Source organism: Paralichthys olivaceus, chromosome 18 (genome assembly GCF_024713975.1).
Source record: "Paralichthys olivaceus isolate ysfri-2021 chromosome 18, ASM2471397v2, whole genome shotgun sequence".
Classification (NCBI taxonomy): domain Eukaryota; kingdom Metazoa; phylum Chordata; class Actinopteri; order Pleuronectiformes; family Paralichthyidae; genus Paralichthys; species Paralichthys olivaceus.
Window position 1 is genome coordinate 7,754,270 of NC_091110.1, and position 25,299 is coordinate 7,779,568.

Consider the following 25,299-nt stretch of genomic DNA (forward strand, 5'->3'; position numbering starts at 1 on the left):
CAATGCAGTGCGGTATAAAGCAGTACTGTTTGTGGTCTTTGCAATGCTAAAGCGTCCACACGCAGGATAACTGTTAAATCGCTGAGGATTTAGTTGCAATTACAGAAAAGGGAGCTTGTGAAAGAGTGACCATCAAAAGAACTGGAGCAGAGGAATGAATGAGTAATAATACAAAAAATGTTGGGGGTGGGGGCTAATAATATGGCAGTGCAACCCCAAGATGCAAACAATGTTGTGTTCACCATCATCACAAAATAACTAGAAAAGAGGAAATGTGTGGGACAGCTACCCACCAGTTTGAGAAATGTACAGAGAGTTAACGAGAAATTCAGATTGTGGAAAAGATGTTGTTAACTCTGAACACACAGAGGGCCTTGGAAGAAGGAGTTTTGTTGGCTTCATAGTTAAACAGAGGAGGCATTGACGCTACAGACTTGTAAATGTTTATGCCACCACACAACACACAAGCCTAATGGTCCCACCCTCTTCCAAAACAACGTTCACTGGGCTACCCACCCATATTTGATATAATATAAAGTCCTGAGCCACAGACATACAATAATGGACTGAAATTAAGATATAAAATATCACTTTATTGATGCTTGTGGAGGAAATTGGTATATAAATACTGATGGTGTTTTTTATTCCAGAAAAATGTAACTTTTGTTTCATGACGTGTTTCCATCGAGCATTTAGTACAACAATTTTTGTAAAACACATACGATGGTCCTGAAAGACCAACCTTCTCTTTGTGAGTTTTGAATATAACCACAGCCTCTGAGGGCCACTGTGCCATTGAAAAAAAGTTTTACTAAAGATTTACTATTTATTTCTGTTGCCCATGCATCGGGAGTAACCCAGTCTAATATTTGAAAGGGAAACACACCCCTTACTTTCCAAATAACAAAAAAAAAATCTATCAACACAGCTCACCGGTTGTTAAGTAATTAATTAAATTGTTTTTTGGAATTTAACATCAAAATGTTCCCAGATACTAGCATTAACATATTGTAATGTCTCATAAATAAAAAGTCAGTCAGTCTTCTGTTCATATTGTCATTTTAATAGTATCATAAAAGAGATAACATCGGTCCTCCAGTTAAAAAAATTAGAAAATGTGTGATACCACTAAGACAGTGTGACCTTCAGAGTCTACAAGTCTATAACTACAAGGACATTCGATCTTCACAGAGACCCACTACCCACAATATCTGCACATTATACACACATCTCATCTTGTGTAATTATATACCTGTGAATAGTCTGGTTTGACATCAGTAGCCATAACTTAACCCATAGTTGTTTTTAAGCTTTATTACAGCTATACAACATTACATGTTTTCCTTTACTGTTGTCTTTCAAACCCAATTTGTACTGTCATGGTGCTGCAGCAGTATGACCTTGTGACTTTATGTGTAAAAAATACTGTTGTGTACCACTGCTTCAGGCTACTGATTTATTGCAGTAAATGACAGAAGATGCACATTATTGATTGTGCTGCGTCAGATCGATGCATGTTTCCCAAAGTGCCTTGAAAAAACATGTTTGACCTCAGATCATTGCATAAATGCCTGGCAATTGCCATGTACACTATAGTTTAGTGGTGTATGTATCACAGCAGAAATGCAGGTCTGTGTAGTTGGTTTCATAGATGGTTGCATGAATTATAAACTTGTTTTAGCGTAAAATACAAAACACAAATAAACCGACTCAGAAATGCAATTTGAGACTATACAGGGTGCCTCTGCTGCTTGTTATGGCTAATTGTACTACATTTTTATCCCCAATGAAGTCGAGCAAAAGTCCCTTTTAGACTTGTCATGCAGTGTTAAGTGAGGGTATTTAATTTTAGTTTTGATCAGATCACACTCACATTTTAAATGTTATTCATTTTCTGAACTCTACGCCATCTAAAGTGAAAGGGTTAGTGTGGTGTGTTCCACAGAGCAGGAGTTCCCCGAAAATAGAGGTGTTCTCAATCATCAGTATACTGTGTCATAGCTGTGGTCAGATGTGAGAGCAGATTGCACACAACAACAAGCGTTTTTGGCTTCTCACTGACTCTTGGTGACTTTCACATCTTCATGCATGTCACACAAAGGCTCAACACAAATGTCCAAACACAATCTCTCTAAGCAGTTATAGATCTGGTTGCGTGGCCATGCTCTGTTAGCCATGGTTGACCAAGCTGTCTGTTCCCATGCAACCTAGCATGCAGAGCACCTTCTTCACCACTTTGATATTCTCCCTGATCATTTGCCCATGGTTTTTGGGGCTGGTTGGCTGACTGACATGTTTTTGGAAGCTGTTGATAGCCTAGGATATTTTTTCGGGGGGGGGGTGTTATGAAGAAGAGGTCAAGAAGAGACAGAACTGGACATGTATTTCTTTCAGACAAGAATTGAAATCAAGATAAAATATTATATTTTAGTGAAGTAACTGTGTTCAAAACATACTGCAAAGTTATTGCATGTTATGAATAAACCATGAGAAAATATTTAAGTTAAGTATTAATTTAATTATAGACTAACTCTGTTGGTTGTCTTAGTATGTTGGCCCTGCAATAGGATAGTGACCTATCCAGGGGGTACACTGTCTCATACCCAATGTCAGCTGGGATTGGCTATAGCACCTCTTGTGCAACCCTTAAAGCATAAATGATGTCGATAATAGATGGATGGATTAACTTTAAAGTGGCTCATCATTCTTTCCATTAGAAATTGATAATAGCTGATTGTAAACCCTGATGTAATTACTCAGATGCCATGTCAAAATTATTCATCGGTTATGTTAATTGTAAGACTTGAGAAGTAATTTAAAAGTGAGTGGCTGAAGGCAACCAGAATTTGGAGGTGCCATCTTGCATTTATAATTTAATTGTCCACATGAAAACACGTCTTCAGTGTCTGATTTACTCATTTGTTAAGTGAAATACAATAGACTTTAAGTGGCTTGAGCACTTAGCATCCACTGTATCTCATTTACTCACTCAGTAAGTGGACTGGATGCTCTCGGCATCCCTGTGGCTCATTGTTAAACAACCTAGTGAAACACAACAGCTGGAAAACTGTAAAACCCTCCAACTGACCTCTTCCTCCATAGCCCCTCCAATCAACAATTAACCAGGGACACGTTCCTTACCAAGGCTTCCTCCCTGCCCTTCCCATTCTCGGTCTGTATCTACACAACACACTGCCTGCTGTATCCTACTGTGGTGCCTGTTGATAAGTGAGGGCAAAAAGATGATTCCTATTGAAAATTGAACAAAGCCAGCAGGAAGCCAACCACTACAATGGAGAGAATAAATAATTCACTAAGCACTTAACTATTTCCTGTTGAATTTTTCTCTCTTTCCTCTTCATTTTTCTCCTCAGTGATCATCTTGCGTGCCTTCAGCTTGCATTCCACTCTGTTGCACCACAGCAGGTCTTGCCTGTGGAGATACAATATTTGGGGCTGTGTCTCTGCGGTTTTTGTTTTACAGTGTAGCACACAGTAATTCACTCACGATGTTGTTGTTTTTATGAACTAATAAGACCTCATTCCAGACGGAGTCACTAGTAAACAATGAACTGTTTATTTAAATGTATACCATAGCAGGGTGAAGCTTCTGTCATTTTCATATCTACCACCAAGGAAAGCAGCTGACTTTTCAAGTACAGAAAATAATATGTTACACCAATAGCTAATGCTAAAAGTGAGATGACATACAATTAATCCAATTATGACTCAAGTTTATATCAAGCGTGGTTAGGAAAATTCAATCTGGGGTCATAATCCCATAAATATATGAATATGACACATTATATATCTGATCTGAGCTAATAGCATTGAAATACTTTCTGTTGTTATTGTAATTTATTAAATATTACCTCCACCAAGGAGGTTAGGTTTTCGTTACCATTTGTTAGGGTTAGGGTTTTGCAATAACTAATGGACGGATTACCATGGAACTTGGTGGAATGATGTGGAGTGGGTCAGTAAAGAACCCATTTAATTTGGGTGTGGATCTTGTTTAGGGGACTGATTTTTATGTGTCTGCAGTTTGGTGCAAATCCAAATAAAAATCCAGACCTATTGAATTTAAATGTGGTTTCTTAATGGGACTGCTGGGTCTTGGCAGAAAGAAGTATGTGCTCTACTGAGTGCCAGTCTAGTATCTTCATTAGGTTTATCATTATAAGCATGTTTGAAAAGTTTGTGCTGATAAGAGCTGACACCGGTGTCTGTGATCTCCTCAGCAGAGTTAATACATCACTTCCTGCCTCTGCCTGCTGCACTCGGCTTCTCCACCTTTCGCCTGAAAAATGCGGAGGATTGGATGCAGTTGTGAACATGTCTGTGCAAAAAAACCCTCCTGCTGTGTTTTGCATGTGTGAAAGGCAAACTGCGGGTAAACTCCATAGCCAATTTGTATGTCTGAAAGTACCTTTTGTATTCCAGGAAGTTTGTAGAGAGTACTGTTACTGTTTCAGTTGTCTTGTCCATGCTTGTTGAGAAAATTCTTACATCCTTTTAACTATTGTACAGTTTGCTCCGTCAGATGAGTTATTTCCCCCGCTTGCCTTCTTCCCCCACTCAACAGCTGGCCCAGTGACCTTTGTGACCCTTGTTCCAGTTTTTTAGCAGCCTCTACAAGTCCATATACGTGAGGCTTGCACACACTTTCACTGAGTTCAGCAGTAGGTGACAGCTGTGTCTGTAACCTTAAACACAGCCTCCCCTGTATCCCTGCACCATGTCTTCATCCTATTCTGAGTGGGAGGGCAGGGGTGGGGGGTGCAACCAGCTGTCCTGTAGAGATCACACCTGTACTGAACAGGAACCAGATCAATCTCCCTGTCTGTCAGCTCTTCAGTCAGATCTGGACAAGCTCATGTGTCACTGATCAGTTGTTTTGTTGGGATCATTACCAGCAACTGGGATCCTGGGATTCTCTTCTAAATTATTCTGCTGTATAACTTCTGTCCAGAGATTGGGTCAGGCATCAAGAATAGTACATACTGTATCTAGATGTGAAGCTCAAGTTGTTAATGTATGTTATTTCATTGTCTCAGTGCATTCTGAAACCAAAAAACTGCCTGTGCAAAAGTGGGTGCAACCAGTTGAACTCAAGTCAAAGGTTTTCACACTAGCATGTCTCGATGGTTTGTATTGCCCATAAAACCAACCAAGCACAATTTATATTTACTCAGAACTCAACCCTTTCCTGCTCAAAGACCTGTGTACTATAAATAGATATCACACAATTTACACTCGTATAGTGTTTCAAGTAATTTGAAGAAGGTCTCTCTTTCTAAGAAATGTAAAAGCGTATTCAAAAATTAATTTAAGGCGTGTAGCATATAGAGTTGATAGTTTGTGTTTGTCATAAGCACCCATAAATGTAGACCCTGTGTGAGTTCAGCAACTAAAAGACTCCCGGGAACTCTCGTCACCACAGCCTTGTGTGAGAAGTCTCCCAGGCTTTGTTCAGGAGCAGTTCAGACTACAGTGTTTATTTTACATGTCCCCAAGGCCTTTCAGAGCATCTCAAAGTGTCTCAGCAATTTAGATGCCTCAAAACAATGTTCATAAGCTAAGTCCTTCACCATTCATTCTCAACAATCAAACTTAAGTGATTTGCTCATTTTTCTTTTTCGTGTCCTTCACAGCATCATAAACATTCACATTTTTTTGCTACCCATTCCAATTTAGAAAAGGAGCAAATATGAGCTGAAATGTACACTGTAATTGTACTTTTCAATTTACTGTGAGGTTATAGTGTAACATAGGCTGCTTTCAGACATGCACTTAACTATTTGGGATATTTTTCCAAAATTGTCTAGAGGGGCTGTACGTGAGAACGGAAAAGTCTGAGTCAGTTTCTACAAGCATTTTCTGTAACATTTACTTCCAGCCCTTTTGTAAAATGTGCAAAAATGTTGAGGCAGCCCATGTGAGAATACAGCTTGAAAATTTCCAGACTGGGTAAATTGTAGTATTAATTTCCAATCACTCCTTGCAATGTAATTTAAAGCAGTACTAATCCAGATATTGGCTTCACAGAAACATTAAACATGTGCATGAAAATATTTTTCAGGCGTGTTGGACTACACAGGGTTTAGGAAGTACTCCAGTATAAAAACGTGTTGTGGCCTGGGCAGCTGAAAAGGGAACAAATTCACTGAGGTTTCTTTCAGTCTATTGCTAGGTCCATGACTAGTCAGATTCAGTGCAAGAGACATTACAACCAATGACATCACCACCTCATAACTGTGGACAACAGCACGCAGGCATCAGGGGAGAACAGGAGGGATGTTAGCCTCTCTATGGAGGATGGACTCCGAGAGGCCTACATGACTATAACAGAGCATGTCACTGTATTCACTGCAACCCCACCCCCCACCCCTCTCTCTCTGTCTTACATTTTATTTTCTTCCTCCTTCTCTGACTTGCCCTCCTTCATCCTCTTTTTTTTTTCTGTTGATGATGTCATGCTGAGCCAGACAAACAAAGAGGAAGTGGAGGGATGTGTTAGAGAAGTGAAGCTGTGAGCAGAGGAGACAGGGAACCAGCCCTGCGTGCATGATAAACAGCTGAGCCACGGGAGCTGCGATGCTGTCTGAAGGACCAGATGTATTGATTATGGTCGGTGACTCACCATGCTGATGTCACCACTTCTCAACTCTGTGCCGGGACACTTAGTTGCAGCTGCAAATGCGCTCATAGTCCTTCTGGGCCTGTTGAAGCTGAGATTGTGTGAGAGGGACCAGCATATTGTGACGTTAAACACATTCCCTGTACTCATGCCAGGAATAAGAGGTCAGCAGGGTCAAATGGATAGGATTATCTGAGAATTAAATTCATATGGAGGCTGCTGCATAATCAAAAGCATATGATCCTGCCAGGATAGCAACCTGGCTTGCGGCAAAACTGGCAAAACCAGCAAAGCACAGGTATGTACACCCTCAGGGTACAAAAAAAATCCTCACACTTTCAGCTTGTGCTATGCTGTTCAGACTCTATTTATGTGCACTAAAGCAAACACTGCATCTCCTGTGGCTGTGATACAGAGAATTGATACAGGCAGCTGTTTAGATGAGCAGGTTACACTGAAAGGTTTTCACTGTGTCTAGTCCCTAGTCTGACTCAGAGGTCTTTGTCTCAAGTTCGTTTCTCTTGTATTCTAAATCCTGCCGAGCTGACTGGATGACATTTTTCTCGACTGATGATTTGAGGAGCGCTTTCAGTTCATCACACTCTGCAAGAAGAGATTGCAAATTGTCAAACAAAAGTTTCACTTTGAAGTGAAGTAACATAACTGTACCACAAATCAAATTTAGAAATAGTCTATATTTGTCATGCATGTCTTCCAGTTATAAAGTTATAATGTATCTTTAAACAAAGCTTTCCTATTTATGGAGAAAAATAAATTTCCCTGTCATGTCTTTGTGAGGGATTTGACCTCTTTGGATGTTTTTCAAATAGCTCAAATGCTGGATGAAAGTGACCGAACATTCATGAGATAAGTTTGCAGTTGCTCAGTGGTTTATTCAATCAACCATTGACAATGAGAAACTTACTAATTCCTGCAAAACAGTTAATGTTGATAAATCTTTGCACAACACTGAGATAAGATTTTAAGAAAGCAGAGTAAAACAAGAGCCTGAGGGGTCATGCATGCCTCATCACAGGCATTTGTATCAGGAGGAAACTCCACTGGATACGTTCGCATCAACATTTTTAATGAGACACAACCATTCCTGGCCGACTCAACGAACGCTGGCTTTCGCTCAGAGCGAGGGATGACGAGGATTAGGGTTTGAGGGAAAGAACAGTAGAGTGGATATGTGTGAGGCATGTGGATTGATGGTGCAGATGAAAGTGCTGTGCGGCTGGAATTCTAGTTTGTGGTGTTTAACTGTTGTCCATTGGTACTCAGCATTCAGTGTTTTTATGCTGATGGCCGTGGAATGCCAGATCCTGCTGTCATCGAGCTGAAGGGAGATTACGGCAGATAGAGGCACAATTTTGTTGCTGATAAAAACCCACATTTCCTGCTGACTCCCACCATTGTCATTAGCATTTATCTCTTGATTCAGTTTATTTGGGAGATAAAGGGCTGGGGTAGAGAGGTGAAGGGGGGACCATGAGCTGAACATTTGAAATTCAGCTAAATTACTGTGCTATTATGAACCATCTCTCAATTATGTATCCTAAAGCAAATTTAATCTTAGCACTAACTAGAGTATTTTATTATAACCACAGTCTTCTGCTCTGTCCTGCTCTCTCTCTGTGCACACGTGTGCACATCATGGACTGCTGGGAGATCCTGCCCAGCAGATTTATGCTGGAAACAAAAAGAGGGTTTCACAAATACTTATAACTTACTGACACTTGTAAAAATCTGGTGTTCTCCTCTCTTTAAAATTCAAGTTTTATTTTTCTCTGTCATTGAGAACTACACAATTTTTGAGTGACACTTTGTGATTACATTTCAGTATGTTTGTGCCATGTGTTTTTTTTAATCTAATTTCTATGTGCCCCCTCTGAGAATCTGTTCTCCTTTACTGACCACTCAACTTTTTCTGTTTTCCTTCTGTCCACAGACTCACAGCGGTCCCATCTCTCCTCTTTCACCATGAAGCTGATGGACAAGTTCCACTCTCCCAAGATCAAGAGGACACCATCCAAGAAGGGCAAGCAACTGCAGCCCGAGCCAGCAGCCAAGAGTACTGAGAAACCTGCTAACAAGGTGTGTGTACAGAAAATGTGTGTGCTGTGGGAAATCTTGTTCCCACCTATTCACTGCCTTTGTTTACTATATGTCAGATGGTTGTTTTCCTGCCGTAATGTTTTGTGCTCTCATATCCCATTGTGTCAGTGTGTGCGCAAATATTCCTGTTGGTTCCCACCGCTTCCCAGTCGCTGTGGCGGCTGCATGTGCTTCAGCAGGTGTCTAAATCTGTAAAGGCTTGAATGGAATTGGGCCACTTCCTGAATGAACTCGTCCTCTCCCTCTTAAGGCTTCCAGTGTAATGAGTAAATTCCCCAGCAGTCTTGCCGTGAAAGACTAGAGAGCCTGAAAGAGCTGTTGAACCAAGATGGCTCCAAGCCACATCAATTGATAGATGGTGCTTTGAACTGTGAGCAAACCACAGGAGTCATAAAACCACAGCAGAGAGCACACACTATGATGGTCCAAATACTAAATTAGCTGTTCAGTGATGAGTATTTCACTGTGCTTATGTTGTTAAAGAGCTTGACATTTTAGTCATCATTATGAGAATCAGAAATAGTTTTGTACTATAATTCTGAGGCACTATTTTGTTATTATTGTGTTTTTTAGAAGGTCAGTCGGCTGGAGGAACATGAGAAGGAGGTGGTCAGTGCCCTGCGCTACTTCAAAACTATTGTGGACAAAATGGTTGTAGAGAAGAAGGTGCTGGAGATGCTTCCTGGCTCTGCTAGCAAGGTGCTGGAAGCAATCCTGCCCCTGGTTCAGATGGAGGCCCGGGTACAACACAGGTGAGCATGTTTGATAGAAAATGTAGAGGCTTTATTCCCACTTAGCACTTATATGTGTAAATTTTTTTGCACAGAGTGGGACCTTCAAACGTTAATTTTCCAAGATGGATATATGTACAACAAACCTTGTTGTCCTTTACGGGATATGATAATTTACAATGTAATGTGTTGAATCATTCTTATGAATTCTGCCTTTCAGTGTAACTTACCACAAAGCTGCTATGCGCACAAGACATGTTAGAACTAGCACAATGATGACTACCACTCGCTAAGCAGCTTGTGATGACAGACATCCCTCAGATGTCTTTAAAAATTACGTTCACATTTTAATCACTGTCGATGTGGCACATTATCAAAAATCTTACCTTGAAGGGATGGAAATAAATGTCACCTCTCACACACTGTATTTTAACTGATATAATTTGTTATGCTTTACTTCCTGTGAGTGGCATCAACCCCCTTCTGTGAAAGCACCATTAAATTTGTTTGGACTGTCAAGACATGTTAGAACCTCTCTGTCTCTGTCTTTGTGACTTTTCCCATCCGTCAATGCAGATGAAGGTATTGAGGTCAGAGGTGACAGATTTTTTAAACGAATATCTCTGTGTTTAAAAGAAGCTGATGGATTGTTGCCGCAACATTGAGAGGCACCCATCTCTGGGGATTTGACCTCAGTCTGATGGAGACAGACCCCAATAGATCACAGTAGAATTTGATGTTTTGCTTTAGCCTTCGACTTCATGCAGCAAGTTAAACACACTACTGCATGCAAAATGTTGAATCATAGTTATTTAACAGTGTTGTTCACTTCCACTGTAGTGCAGTGATTTAAATCAATACTGGTCAAATAAGTAGGTCAACAGTGGGTGTAACTCCTCTCACTGTCTGACACAGGGTTGTTTTGAATTAAGTGCTTATTTGCCAAAATCAAACTGACTAGGCACTGTAATGTTCAGATTTGTTACAATTCCTCTGTTCCTACTTGGCTCTGGTTTAACCTACAACCTTTAGCTTGTGTAATCTTTCTGGGTCAAACCTCTCCACCCTCCCAACCACTCCACCATCCCTTAAATCCTTCTGCGAGCCCCCGTAGATAGCCGCCTCCCACTCTCGTTGGGGCTAAGCTGTGTAGAGACAGTGGATGGATATTCCAGCACTGTGAATCAGCTGCAGCATGTTGGTACAGGCCTGCACCACACCTTAGAGTTGGGTTTGAACACATCATTCACTACAGGTGGAACAACACTCTGCTTCGTTGTGTGGTTTGAGATAGCTTTTTCCAACCTCTGTGTTGTCAGGCATAGCCTACAGTTCCTCAACAAATGCCCCCTAAATATATAGTGTAATAGATGATAAATTGAGCTTCTCAGGTATTCTTGTTTCTATGTGATTCTTCTCACCTTGTGTCTAACATATACTTGTCCATTTGCTTTTTTTCCACATCCCTCTGTTGTGCTGTCTTTAATCATTCTTCTTTCTGCACCTCTGGTTTCTATACCTGCTCTCACCATCATTCTCACCACCATGCTTTCATCATCTCCTTGTTTATCTGATTCATGTGCCACTTTTTTCTCCTACCTGAATTCCTCTGTCCTGTTTTCCATTCCTGTGTTCTACTCTTACCCTCACACATCCTTACTTTCCCACCCAACAGTTCTGCGCTGTCTTCCTGCCATAACCGCGTGTACCAGAGTCTGGCCAACCTCATCCGTTGGGCAGACCAGGTGATGCTGGATGGCATTGACTTGGAAGACAAGGAAAATGTGGCATCAGTCACAAGTGTCATCAAAGCAGTGCTGGATGGTGTAAAGGTAGGCCCCTCACTGAAAGAATTGTGTGAATGGTCTTACCTAAACCCCTATATCACCTGAAGCCTGAGGTTTTGTTATCTGTCTATGAACAGGAACTTGTGAAACTGACCATAGAGAAACAGGAGCAGCCATCACCCACCACACCCAACAAACCAGCACCACCTGCTACCACAGCAGAAAGGTGAGTACAAGAATACTGCTTTCCTGAAACACAAACATCCAGACACTCAAGGTAGTTTGTTCATTCAGACAACTTTTATGTTTGTAGCAGCGTGTCAGCAGATTTGCCCTCGATAGATCGGGAGCCGGAGCCCTCGAGTAAGACCGCTCCAGCAGTTGTCCTTGCGGAGGTTGCCCCTGAGATACCAGATGAGGAGGTAGCCCCACCCAAACCCCCACTTCCCGAAGCAAAGATGGCAGAGCTCAGGTGAGGACAATGCACTCTGCAACTGTAGCTGAAATATACTGCACCGTCTCTATTTAGAGATGCTCTTTTGCAGTTAATTCAATTCTTTAATCAGGTGCATGCCAAAGTGAAATTTAATATTAGACTTACAAATTATTTCTGCAGGAAGTTCTCTGGTACTGAGCTGCTCCTTCATATAGTTTATTGACGTTGTGGGGTCTCAAAGGTCTCAGATCTTTGCAAGACTTGAGTATGAGTTTTTTCTTTTCTCAGTTCAAGGTGTCCTTTTTTCTGTTTTTTTTTGGTGCAGAGATGTGGCTTGGCAGTTAAGTGGCAGAAGCAGAAGAGCCCGTTCTGCATTTATTCATCACAGTTGTTTCAGTTTACAGTTTTGTGAAAGTTTCCTGAAAATGTTTCATACACCAAATGAGGAATAGGGACAGCTTTTAGAATATGGGTTTTGGAAGGTGTTTCCCTCTTTTTTCTTTCATTTTCACTGATTTAGACCTAAGGATTTTGCACGACAGGAAATAAATCATTTCTAGGTGACATTTAGAGTAGAAAAAAATTGTATCTTTGGAAAAGAGAGATGAATCAACATAGATGATGATGAGAAGAGAATGCTTTTTGTTTGATCCTATGGCTTCAACGTAGCTACATCATATAATTTTAGGAACATGAATAGCTAGAAGCAATGGTTAAAGATAAATATATTACATCTACTCAATATCTGCTTTTTCTACTACCACAAATGCTTCAAAATGTGATGTTGTCAACAACACACATTCTGACTGGTTAGATGCATATCCAATAAAAGAGAAACCTTGAAAAATAAAAGCTGAAATATCACTCAGTGAAATTTCGTTGCTGATGTGATGGATACAAGTTTGACAAATATCATTAAAGTGCATATAAGCACGAAAAAAATCTTGTGCAAAGGTCTTAATAGTCATGTCCCTCTCAGCCCAGTTGCTCATCCATCAATCCAAACACAAAATTAGATAAAATTAGAATCTTCCACTTTCACGCTTAAACCCACTTTGGTTTGTTTGTTGTTCTGCCTCTTCCTTTCTTACTCTGCTCTCTCTCTATATATCTCTTTCATCCTTGGTTTCCCTTTGGATTCTGGGAACAGAGCACAGTTGAGTGCTGATGCCGGCCAAAGGAGACCCTCTCAGAAGGAGAAGTATGTTAGCCTATAGGATCATCAGTCTCCATTATAACATCCCACCCTAGACCCCCCCCCCCCCCCCCCAACCCAAAAAGCTTCTGGATTGGATGAAATTTTTTCTTGACTTGCATGGTTGCATCTCCCCAACATCTGTGTCATCCTCGGTACTCCTCGAAGAACTCATCATCCAATCAGAAGACCGTCCAGTGCATGAGAATGTGTGACTGACCTCTGCAGTGTCTTTTCACTGGCCTCCATATCATGGTGATTTATGTTCCCGCCCTTTGCCGCATTTTGACCTGGTATTAACTCACTGAAAGAATTTTGGTTTGACAAGCACGACAGCTTCTTGTCATAGCTAAGAGAGGCTAACATGAAACACCCTCACTTTCATCTCACTGTTCTCCAGGAGGGATGATGATGTGTGTGCGTTCATGTATTCATACATGGATTTGTGTGTGCATACATGTCTGAGAAAGTGTGTTTTTTCTGCATTAATTCTGCCTCGGGGACAATAACATTCACCAGTCCTGTTATTTAATTCTGTTGTGTCTATTTATCTCCTCATAGTCCTCCACCAGCTCTTCCCCCTAAGAAGCGTCAGTCAGCTCCTTCGCCCACACGGGTGGCCGTGGTTGCCCCTATGAGCCGTGGCTCCAGTCTGCCCTGCAGTGTTCACAGACAGGTGAGGCTGTAGCTCTAGCTCATGATAAGATATTAGACTTTCTCGTCCATTTATAGCTTACCTTAATTTTCATTGGAAGACCATAGCAACACAACATGCTGGAAAGAAATTGTGTTTTTAAGATTTCTCTGTCTGTGCAGCAGCAGGACTATGAGCAAGAGTTCCTTCAGAGGCGTTTTTCTGGGGGGAGCCAGTCGTACGGGGGCGACTCTCCACGTCTGTCTCCCTGCAGCAGCATGGGGAAACTCAGCAAGTCTGATGAACAACTCTCCTCCATGGAGCAGGACAGTGGTCAGTGTTCTCGTAACACCAGCTGTGAAACACTTGGTAAGAATACCGAGACGTATCTTAGACAGCGACAGACAACTGCATGCAAAGAGCACATTGACCAGACACTTCAAGGAGTTTATATAGGTTAGTAACGTTCTGTGAGTGAGAAGATGTAAAATGTTTGGTGAGAGATTTGTTGGTTTCTTAACAGGAACCAGCCCCTTGACAAACGTTTGCTAATGAGCATTTTGTTTATTGTTAGGGTTATGGAATTATAACACAGTAACTACGTGTTCATTGTGGGTAAATGATAACAAAAATGCAACCTTTCCTTTTCAGACAACACAGAGAACTACGACCCGGATTATGACTTCCTCCACCAGGACTTGTCAGTAGGGGAAAACCTGCCCCCAATACCAGTGGGAGGGTGTCTGAGCCCCCTGCCAGAGTCTCACAGCGAGTCCTCTTCCCCAGTACCCGGACAGCATCCCTCACATCCCCGCTTTAGTGCTCCCCCTCCACAGCAAACACCAGAGTACTGGACGCCGCAGCCCAATCAAATCAATCCCCTGTCCTCCCGCATCAGCGCACCACCTGCCCTTCCCCAGAAGAAGCGGCGCAGCACCCAGGCATCACCCTTCCCTGACGGAGGGTCCAGAGTGCTATATGAGCGATATCCTTCCCAATATGACAATTTGTCAGAAGAGGAACTGCACCCTACGCCGCCATTCCCCCTTTTCACACCCATCTCACCCATGCCCCAGACAAATGGGAGTGCGTTCGTCGCGCAGTACATCAGCAGCGAAAATGCAGATGTGTCTGGCAGTCCACCGCCCCTCCCAGAAAAGAAAAGCAGACACAGTAAGTGAAGGGAGAGGAGGGAATAGGGATGTTTTGAGAAGGCAGGGAAGAAAATAGATATTTTAAATGAGATACCTGAAGAGAGGGCACGTAAGCAAAGGAAGGGACAGAGTCTAATTAAGGAAAGGGATGAGGTTGATTTAATAGGGGACAACAGGACATTGTCTGCACTTCATCATCAGTTCATTGAAGAATAGCTTATATCAAGGAAATATTCCATTGTGAATAGAGAGAGGAAGTGAATACCAGGATGTGCTACAATGGGTCTGGCTCCAGGGGCACAGAGGGCAGCATTTGGTCATTTCCTGACACACCTGCTATATCACTTCCTCTCAAACTACTGTATTATGTCATGCTACACAGTCAGCCCTTCCTGCTAGCTTGTCACAATGTGACAAAATACATGCAAATTCAAGTCACTGTCTTAGATGTCAGTTTAAAGTGAAACTCCACAGATTGTACAGATCAAATCATTTAGGGCCAGTCGGTGGGTTTTGTGGTCATACCAGGCTAAAGCAGCCAGGTGATGACCCCAAACCAAGAGCCCACTACCTGGCCCATTACCATCTAAAAAGTACATTCTTGACTTGGGTGTTCCCAGAGTCATAATTCTGAGCAACATGAACAATATATTTTACATAATCTGACCCGTCTCCCTCCTCCAGTCCTCCAGTACATGCAGTTTGTGGAAGACTATTCGGAGCCACAGCCCTCCATGTTCTACCAGATGCCGCAGAGCGAAAGCATCTATGAGCAGCGTAACAAGCGCTTCCAGGAGGTCTACGGCTTCAACGACTCCTTCAGCAGCACAGACTCAGTCCACGAGCCGCTGCTGCCCCCAGCATTGCCTCCAAAACAAAGACAACTGGTAAGAGTCCCTCTGTGTCTGCTGGTGGTGAAAGAAAATTTTCTAAAGGATCAAAATCCAGTTATTTTAATATTGGGCCATTTTACAAAAGATAAGGGTTAAAATAAAAAAGTGTCTTTACTGAGTGGATAGAAAAAAAAGGAGTAGAATTGCTGATTTAAATTGCTGAAATTGTTCTATTCATCTTCCTTGAATTTAAATCAAATCAAAACACTATTAATGCATGCAATGGCAAAGACAATGAGTGTCATGAGGACATGAGAACAATATAAGCATTCCTCTGTAGTCGAGTCCTGTGCTGGTCCAATCATTATCATGCTCTATGCAGGTTAGAAAGGGAAAAATGCGAAAGAATGCAGGCTGCATTCAAAGACTACATTCCAGTGGTAATCCTCATCAATTTTCTCTCAAGCCTCTTCCTATCTTGTTATCTCTCTCACCTATTCAACCCCTCCTTCTTTCTCTTTATCTCCCTTCCTTGCAATTTCTGTAACCAAAGCAGACATCTGTGCATACGTGAAGGTGTTTGGTCTTTAGTGGGAGATAGGACTAGCCTTTATCAGGCCTGCATCAGACCCAGTCTGCTTATCTTAAGCTGGGTCGCCGTCTGGGTTAATTGAGACAACTGTCTGACAATGAGTCAGTGGGGATAGGAGAGGAAGAGAGACGATAGGATAGGTCTTAGCAGGATACGGCGAAATAAACCTTCTGGAGGAAAAAAAGATGTTTAAAGGCCCGAAAAACTCATTTTCTCAATTAGCTTGCTTTTATGAACAATTTGGTCCTGTATACACACCTATATTGGGGCAAACTTCGCAAGCCTCTTAAGGCTTTCCAGCTATACATTATTTTACAATAATCACAATTATAAATAGATGGTTCATTTTTTTTACCTGGTCATCACATATGAGGCATGACGTTTTCACCAGAATTGGCTTTTTACCCTTGCCAATGGCTGCTGTTAATATTTGACAGTCACAAACTGATCTATGATTGTTTTTTTTGTAGAAATGAAGATGGTGTAGTAAACAGTTGACACTCCTCTCCAGGGTGTCGCTACTGTAAATGTACATTATCCTAGCCCAGGAAAGAAAATGGCAATCTACACAGGCCACCTCAGAGAGTCCTCCTTGGTTCTCTTTTGTCCATTGTCCTCTTTCTGTCACCGCTGTGTATTTGGAACCCTGTGCCCAGCTCTTATTTTTAATATTCTTTTGTTTGAGTGTACAGTCCAACTGTACTCATCTCTTCTCCTGCCTAATCTGGCCTCCATGTTTTGGACTCAATGAGCTTGTGGCCCAGTGGAATAAGCCTGTTTGCCTCCTCCATAAACCCATGTTCCAGGCTTACACGCTTTGGCGACTTTACATGGCGGCTTTGCAACAAAAAAAAAAGTAATTTCAGCTGCTGTGTAGATAAGGAAATGGATGAAAAAAACACCAGTTTGATCATATTGGCCCATGTTGCTGTCGATGGCCTGGTCTGTATAAAGCTTTTAATGCTCAGGACATTAAAGAACATCGACTGGACTGTCACAGTGGACTCGAATGTGTGTGTGACCAGTACACGTCACATGGCCTTGTAGTAATTAGAGCTTTCTAGGAATAGCTGTAACTTAAACATAACAGTAGACTCATATTCCATAACACCTCAACAGTGTTAGTCATTCACCTCTCTGTTATATTTATATCTACAGCCAGTGATGCTTCTCAGTAGAACGGCCAGAATCCTCCTCAGTTTTCAACAACTTTGACCTAATCACTCTACTGCTGCACTTTGATTAAAACTGCTCTAATTCAGTCTTGCTTACTAGTTTAATCAACTGTCCTCTTTTCTTCTTTTCTCTCCCTTAACACCCTCTCCTCCTTAACCTCTATTACTGTTACTCCATTTCTTTTATATCTCTCTCTTTCTTTTTTCTTTGCTTTCCTTCCTTCCTTCCTTTCTTCTCAGGCCTCCCACTCTTCTTCCCCCTCTTCCTCCTCCTCCTCTTCTCTCTCCTGCCACCTCCAGCCGTCTGTGGCGGCCATGGAGGAGGCGGGCTCTGGGCTGGGTCTCAGCATGTCCGTCTCTAACTCCTACCTGATTGGCCAGGCATCTTTGACCACACCTACGGTGAGTCTCCCCCCCCCCTCCACTCTTGGCGTGGGTTCTGTGTGGTCCTGGACTGGTGCAGGGGTGGCTTGACCTGTGTGCCTTCCATATGTGATACAGTCTGTTCGTGTACCTCTCCCCCCTTCCGAAGTCTCTGATTGGGTGATCCCTCAGAGCTCTGTGGTTTGGTGTCTGTGTGGTTCTTCATTTTGTTTATCCACTCGTCCGTGTGTGCAGTTGTTTTCACAGTGTGGATTTGTTGTTTTGTTCTGAATTTTCTTTAGATATGGTGTGATTAATGTGTGCTTTGTGTGGTCGTGAGTGGGTGCATTTATTTTGTTCTGTCTGTGCAATCACTGGCTAGCTGAGCTTGTGTTTGTGTGTTGCACATTCCTCCTCGTGACAGGTAATTATTTGACTCTTTCTCTCCTTTCAGTTTGCCTCAGAGTCACAGCCAGGGAGTTGTGTGTCTTGTGTTGCTCCTCCAAATATCACAAGAGACTGTCAGGACTTAGGTTGGGGCAAATAAATAACAAAAAAACCCTTTGTTGGTATAAATGGGGCGTCTGAGTCATCAACAGGTTCTTGTTACTGAATTAGCTGGTCATTAATCAGTTCTATATTCCAGTTAGTCAGGGTCTGACCCTGATCCCAAAGCAGACCTGACTATATGTTACAGTGGTTTGGGTCATTATTTCTGGGGAGGAGGAGGTTAACCCATGATGACCCCATCGTGTGTGAGGCACGTTAAGACAGTGTGGATCTCCCTCAGGATGTCTCCGGTGGAATGCAGCACCAGATGGACCTGATGGAAAACACATTCCTCCTATTTCTGCTCGTCTTCCTTCCTCTCCTCTTCATCTTCTTCATCCTACCAAGTCACTCCCTATTCTCACACACACTCACACACTCTTTATACTTTCTTAAATCTAAATCTTGAATTCAGTCTTCCCTTCACCATCATGTTCCATTTCCACACACACACTCTTCCACACATTTGTCTCTTTCTTTGGAATGTTAGCATTCCTCAATTCCTTGGGGCATGATGGTTTTGGGGGATGTCATGGTGGAGCTGCACCATGCCAGGAAAGCAGCTTTGCATATGTTGAGTGGAAAGCAAAGGAAATATTCAGCACAAAATGTCTTAATTTGATCAGTTTCTTTTTTTTACAAAAAAGTAAGCGTGGCCTGAATTGTCAGCTGATCCAGTGCATCTGTGTATGAACACGTGCATGCATTTTTGTGTGTGTATCTCAGTGTAAGTTTGTCTGCTGTGTTTATCAGTGATCTGTGTATGCACCGCTGTTTGCGGGAATGTTGAAACAGGGCTGGTATGCACGACATGTTACAACAGGTTACCGCTACCTTTCCTGGCAGTCTGGCCACACACACACAAATGTAGACACATAAGACAAACCTCAACCTAAAACTAAACACACTCAGAGTTGATGTGAGTTAATCAAAGTGTTGCTGTGGAACATCTCTCTCTCATCTTTTATATTTTATAGGTTTCTTTTGCCACTGGTTAGAGTTTTGCATTCTTGCGTTTATGTGAGTGCAGTGCATTTCATGTTCAGGCACATCAATCTCATAGTCCAGGCTTAATAGAGGTGTTGGAGAATGAGGTGAACACTTTTTTCCCCACCTTCTGCCGCCTATTGTTAAGATTCTTTTTCTGTCTGCTCTGTCTTCACCTCTTCTAGTCCTGTCCTTTATTATTATTTTTTCTTCTTTCCTGCTTTCATTCTTTGCACCAATCACAGAGCTTGGACCATGTTGCCTTGACCAATGCCACCATTCTGGATGGCAGCGGGGGCGGGCCCAACGGTTCCCTGGCTGGCTCAATGGGCTCTGTGGCTGTCTGTCTTCCTTCTGAGTCTTCTCTCACTGACTCTCTCCACACCTCAGCGGTGAGCTTACACAGGATAGATGATGGTGGAAGTACAAGCAGGATACTTATATGAACCATCTCTCTATGATAGGTCATAAAATGGGATACTGGACTTCCCTTGGCAGATTGGTGTTAGATTAAAGCAGTTTGGTATTCAGTATTGTTGCTCAGATAATAATGTAGTGACTCATATACTTTTTGTTATTATGCTGTTATTATCACTGCCCACACACTGTTTGATTATTAGTAAAATAATTCCAGTAGAGCATGTTGCACTGCATGTTCTCATTGCCAGTAAATGCCATTACCTTTCAAAACGATGCAATCCAGTGCCACCTGGTGGTGAGTACGACTCAGAGCTGGAAAACACACCGCTCAATGTTCAATGCCAGAATTCTGCTAGCTGCTACCTCTCCCCCTAAGTCACATATTCACTCTTGATGCTTGTCTGCCCCTTGGAAAACACTCTATGCCCCTCTCCGCTGCTTTACGCCTCGGTTTGTGTCCCTCCTCTTTTCCCGTAGAGCGAGAGTGCGAATGACGAGGGTGGGGAGGGGGAGTACGTCAACTTGTACTCATCCAACCAAGCCAATGGAGAGCTGCCTCTGTCCCTCAGAGTAAGTAGCTGACCGCCACGGGTGAAAGGTCAATTCCATTTGTGTGTCCCGTCACTTCAGAGAATGACTCAAGGCCCATTTGACTGGCAGACCTCACCCTTGCCAGTCATCTGTTGCACTGAACAGCTCTTATTGATTCATCTCTTGAAGTGATGGTGCTGAAATGGAATGTGAATGTAGTGAAACCTGACTGAACACGGCTTCAGATTCACAGGTTTGCCTGCTGTGGCTGTTGTCTGTGGGAAAGATGTCCATGAGTATGTTCTGCCTGGCTGTTGATTGCCGTCTCTCTGGCTGTGCTTCAACTGTTTCGAGCTTTTTAACCTTGTTCTGATCTAACACCTGCCATGTCACTGCACCAAAAGGGTTTCTTGATGGTTCACTGGGTTTTAATTTTCCAATAACATTCCCCATAACAGCGTACCTGTGCATGTGTGATAGTGTGTGTGTGTGGGGTTGTAGTTGTTTTCCCTTGGGTCAGCGTGTGCATTCGGGGTGTATTTTAGACATGTTTTGGTTGTGGTGTGTGAAGTGTAACGGAGAATGAGAGCTCAATAGCATCTGGATGTGTGATTGGAGTTTTACATTCAATGCAGTTTCAGTGTGAGTGAGATCTACCCTTTGGTGTCTTTGAGTTTCATCTGTAGGGTTTTCCCCATACTTAGGAAAAGCTGCATTTTAACCATTAGCCTTCTACACCTCATTTATGTCAACACTAATAGGGACAACATCGTCATCCTGAGACATTTGTACAACATCCATCTTCCCCTCCACCAGATGTGTTGCATGTGGGCCTGGTGGTCTGTACAAGCTCATCAATAACCAGGCTCCTGTCACTGCATGGAACCATTCACTAATCATGTTCCATGTATCACAGATGTTGATTATTGTTTTTCCATCCATTGATTAGGAAACAATTGCAGATGACGATGTACTTCAAGACCCCACCCCTCAAATGCCATCCACCAATAGCAAAGAGGCTTTGGACAAGGAAAGGTATGTGCTGTAATTTTTACACTCTAAGTGATATATGTTGTAACTCACTACCAAACCCATGTACTCAAACTCCCAAAAAAGACTCTCAGACAAAAATGTAACTACAATTAATTAAACTGTCCCAGGGACATAAAAAACACTCTTGCTCCACTACTAATTCCATTTGCACCGTCATGTCCCGTTCTTTCCTCCGCCAATGTGTCTCCTTCCAAATCACTGAGTAACCAGGGCAACGACTATGTGCTCAATCTTCTTTTTAAAATGTCTTTCCAAAGTAAAACCAGGAGCTCTGCATTTTTAATAATACAACTGACATGTTGCTACAATCACCAACATGATGTGACAGAGACTGTCAGAGTTACATTATATAGTTGTTTCCAGGCAGTGTTATTGTTAAAAAAATAAAATATTTTAAAATCTTTATGGATCATACCAGGATCATGTTTATAAAATATTTCAATATATAGGAAGACAATGTTTTTGTCATTACATCATCAGCTTATATTCTTTCCTTGTAACCAGTCAAGTCTAGACTAAACATTGAACCTTTTAGAAATAAAAATACAACATGAAGAAACTATATGGCATTTTAATTCCGCTTTCTCTTTACATGTGATACTGCAGTGGTAATTACTGGCAGATGGTTGTGGTGGTTACAGAAAACATGATGACGTCAGGATCTACAAGATAATTCAAGCAAATTCAGCATGAAAGAGACAGAATTTCTCCAGTATATTTGAGCTGCTGTATTCATGTTTGAAACTTTCATAGTCTCACACAGGTATCCCAAACCGCATCCAGTCAGAATCCTGTGTTGAAAAGAAAAAAATTCCATTGTTAGCAAATAATTTATTTCATTATCAGCTAATCTCATCAATTTATCAGTTGATTAACTAATTGTTTCTTCTCCAATATGGAGCATATACATAAGACATTGCTACAATCACTGGTGTCTTACGCGTGTGTGTGTGTGTTTCAGGAGGCAAAAGTCAACAGAGTCAGCGGGAAGCGATGAAAAGGATGTGGACGAACTCTCCCTCATAGACCACAAGGAGATTATGAGCAGGATAACTTTAAAACAAGAAGTAAGAGCCACTGCTGCCATCACCACTGCTGATGCTGTGTACTGTTTTTAGAAACCTGCTGTGGCAGAATTGTGCTGCACCAGCATACAAAGCACATTTTATCCTGTTAGTCCTATGCAGACTAAAGGTCACTGTGAGTCACTCAGATGTGAAATCAGATCCTGAGATGTGCCAGTGATAGTCACTGCTGCCCTCTGGAGTCGAGTCACTGAAACGGCATCGCTGAAAAATGCCAAACCAGCCTCCTCCTCCTACACCTCCTCTTCCTCCTCCTTTGTCCTCTGTGGTGCAGTCTGACAGACAGATGTGTGAAACTACTGCTCCCCACTCTGCAATGTGACAGCAATGATTTACAACAGGAGATGGGCTGAAATCAGAAAAGCAGGAAGGAAAGATTCAAGGCCTGTGATCACATTTAAATGTGTTTCAGAGGGCGTGTTGTAGTGGTGGTTCTTTTATCTCACACAAGTCTGGCTTTTTTCCCCTCGTCATCAGAGGAGCTGCTGCAGGACAGGGAGGGGTGGGGGCCTTTTTTATGGGAGGGGGGGCAAAAGAAACCAAGCAGAATATGGAAAGGTGCAAGCTACATTTTTGGCTAGGCTGCATCACTCTACATCTACTCTAACCACTCTTCTCCTCTCCTGCTTTGATTATCATTCACTTATCCCCATCCTCTCGATCTGTCGTTCATTTTCTCCACACCTCTCCAGAATGACGATGGCCCTGATGTTCGTGCTGGATCAGGAGATATTCTATTAGTCCACGCTACAGAAACAGAACGCAAAGGTAAGGTACAGACCACAGAACACATTAAGACTCACACTTAACCGGCATATTTGTTACGCAGAGTCGAGTGTGTTACTGTGCTTCAGGGTCACTGGAACAGGTTGGTATTGATAGCTTGACAGACCTGCTATCATTAGAAAGATTTATTTGTATTTGTAAAGTCTAATTTCTTTAGTTTGACTGATGTGTTGCTATTTTTCTAATCTCCTCGTCTGATCAGCATCTTAAACAGCCTTTGTCTCTCTCTGGTTCATTTATTTTTAATGTGTCGGTCAGGGTTATGGAGCCTTTAACATTTGTTGTTGTGTTTTCAGCTTTAGGTGGTTAATTGGGACGTCTGGCTGCACGGCTAATTTAAATCTGCTGCTTTCTTTTCTCTGTTTTTGCTTGACAGATCTTGTTTTGTACTGTGAAGCCTTTCTGACTACGTATAGGACTTTTATAACCCCAGAGGACCTAATTAAGAAGCTACACTACAGATATCCTTTTCAAATCACTCAACATGTCAGTCTGAGCGTAATCTTGTTTTGTTGGAAGAAGACAGTTTTTCTTGCGTAGTGATTTTTAAAAAATGTAATATTTACCAAGGATTGACTTGTTTATCTTGTTTGCTCCTATTAACATCTTTCAATCAAAAGCTGTCGTTGATGGAAACCCACAGTAGTACAATAATGCTCCGCTGATGGATACAAAAGTCTTTCATTATTACTGAATCCATTGCTGCTTCTTGTGATTGTTTGCTTTGCCTAAAGGCACCAAAAGAGAACTTGTCATCAAATTTTACCGCCAAGATTGAAATTGATTATTAGTTGCTTTATTGATTATTTGATATGATGATTTGACAGAAAATAAATCAGCAATTGTTTTAAAAATTATTGAATCTATTGTTTTGACAGGCAGTTTCAGCCTTTTCTGACATTTTATAGACCAAACAATTAAAGAGATGATAATAAAATTACACTTAGTTAAAGCCCCATTGTTTTTACTGTAAGAGTTTGTTTGTCATCTTCCTGTTTGATAAATTAGAGTACATTTTATGTCTTAAAATGGAATAAATTAGGTAAATTTGCTATTTCATCTTGAGTATGATAAAAGGAACTGTGTGCAATAAACGTTATTATAATTAAATTGATTTGTTGGAAGGAACCACTGTATTTCAAAAGAGCAAAACTTCTGATCCTTTATTGAAGCCTGAAAAATGTCCAAACATTTGCCTTAGTAATGAATGTTATTGTGCTCTTGAATCCAGATAAAGGTACAGTATTGTTTTCATTGTCCTTGACCACGAAGCACATATACTGGGTTCTGTCACAGTTCAGACACCTCCAAGAAGCGAGTCAGCAAGAACACGTTCTTCGTGCTGGTTCGAGTGGTGGATGAGCTGTGGTGAGTGGGACTCAATATTTTTTTCTTTGTATCCAATAGTTATTAATGCCCCATTTAAACTGCATAATGTGAACTCAAGAATGATTAATTTGTGTAATTCTTCAGTCAGTCAGCCTTATTTAATGTTTATTTGAACTGAATCATGCCAGGTGCTGAAAGCTATAACCAGAAAATGTTCCGTCTTCTGCTAGCTCATGCACAGATCTCTTAGTAAGAGATTGTAATTGGCAGTTTGCACTCAATACCGTACATTTGAATTCACAAACCAACTCTTCCACCTTCCTTCTGCTTTTCTGTTTCTGTCACAAAGTTAAACCATTTGATCATTTCCTTCTTTCACTTCTTTCCTCCAGTCTGGTGGAGCTGACAGAGGACATCTTGAAACAGCTGATGGACCTGGTGTTTACACTGGTGTGCAATGGCGAGCTGAGCCTCGCTCGCGTGCTCCGCAAGAACATCCTGGATAAGGTGGAACAGAAGAAGCTGCTGCGCTACACAAACTCCCTCAAGCCCCTGGCTGCCCGAGGGGTCTCTGCAAGGTATTGTGGGGAGGTCAAGGGTCAGCGCTGAAACTTGTGCAGTGTGTGTTGATGGTACAAGTGGGAGGCTGCTCTTCTGCCATTCTTATTGCTCAGTATTGGGGATTACGGACAGTATTTTGTTAAATGTTTGGAGACAACTCACGCAGCATGTGTGGCCTGGGGATCAGAGCAGCACAGATTAAGTTGCCACCTGATAGTTTGCATTTCTTCACAGGCCTGGAACTCTTCATGACTTCCGCAGTCATGAGATTGCTGATCAGCTCACTCTCCTTGATGCTGAGCTCTTCTATAAGATAGAGGTAAAGCAGTCTCTTTGTGTT

The 25,299-nt window shown here is 41.9% G+C and overlaps 1 protein-coding gene across 28 annotated transcripts in view; it reads left to right on the plus strand.

The window, feature by feature from the left end:
- The window catches only part of rapgef1b (Rap guanine nucleotide exchange factor (GEF) 1b), a 206,002-nt gene that overhangs the window by 177,988 nt on the left and 2,715 nt on the right, over positions 1-25,299 (plus strand). For 2 of the 28 annotated variants that reach the window (XM_069514372.1, XM_069514380.1), the window contains 20 exons: positions 8,592-8,737; positions 9,332-9,510; positions 11,165-11,321; positions 11,414-11,502; positions 11,590-11,748; positions 12,863-12,913; positions 13,469-13,583; positions 13,724-13,997; positions 14,193-14,714; positions 15,380-15,582; positions 17,536-17,697; positions 19,440-19,586; positions 20,092-20,184; positions 21,095-21,180; positions 22,160-22,265; positions 22,976-23,051; positions 23,446-23,530; positions 24,345-24,437; positions 24,791-24,976; positions 25,194-25,278. In XM_069514372.1, coding sequence (XP_069370473.1) covers positions 8,592-8,737; positions 9,332-9,510; positions 11,165-11,321; positions 11,414-11,502; positions 11,590-11,748; positions 12,863-12,913; positions 13,469-13,583; positions 13,724-13,997; positions 14,193-14,714; positions 15,380-15,582; positions 17,536-17,697; positions 19,440-19,586; positions 20,092-20,184; positions 21,095-21,180; positions 22,160-22,265; positions 22,976-23,051; positions 23,446-23,530; positions 24,345-24,437; positions 24,791-24,976; positions 25,194-25,278 — 3,014 coding nt within the window. The remainder of the gene's footprint in view (positions 1-8,591; positions 8,738-9,331; positions 9,511-11,164; positions 11,322-11,413; positions 11,503-11,589; positions 11,749-12,862; positions 12,914-13,468; positions 13,584-13,723; positions 13,998-14,192; positions 14,715-15,379; positions 15,583-17,535; positions 17,698-19,439; positions 19,587-20,091; positions 20,185-21,094; positions 21,181-22,159; positions 22,266-22,975; positions 23,052-23,445; positions 23,531-24,344; positions 24,438-24,790; positions 24,977-25,193; positions 25,279-25,299) is intronic. The other 26 variants (XM_069514376.1, XM_069514383.1, XM_069514382.1 and 23 more) reach the window with 21 other exon arrangements.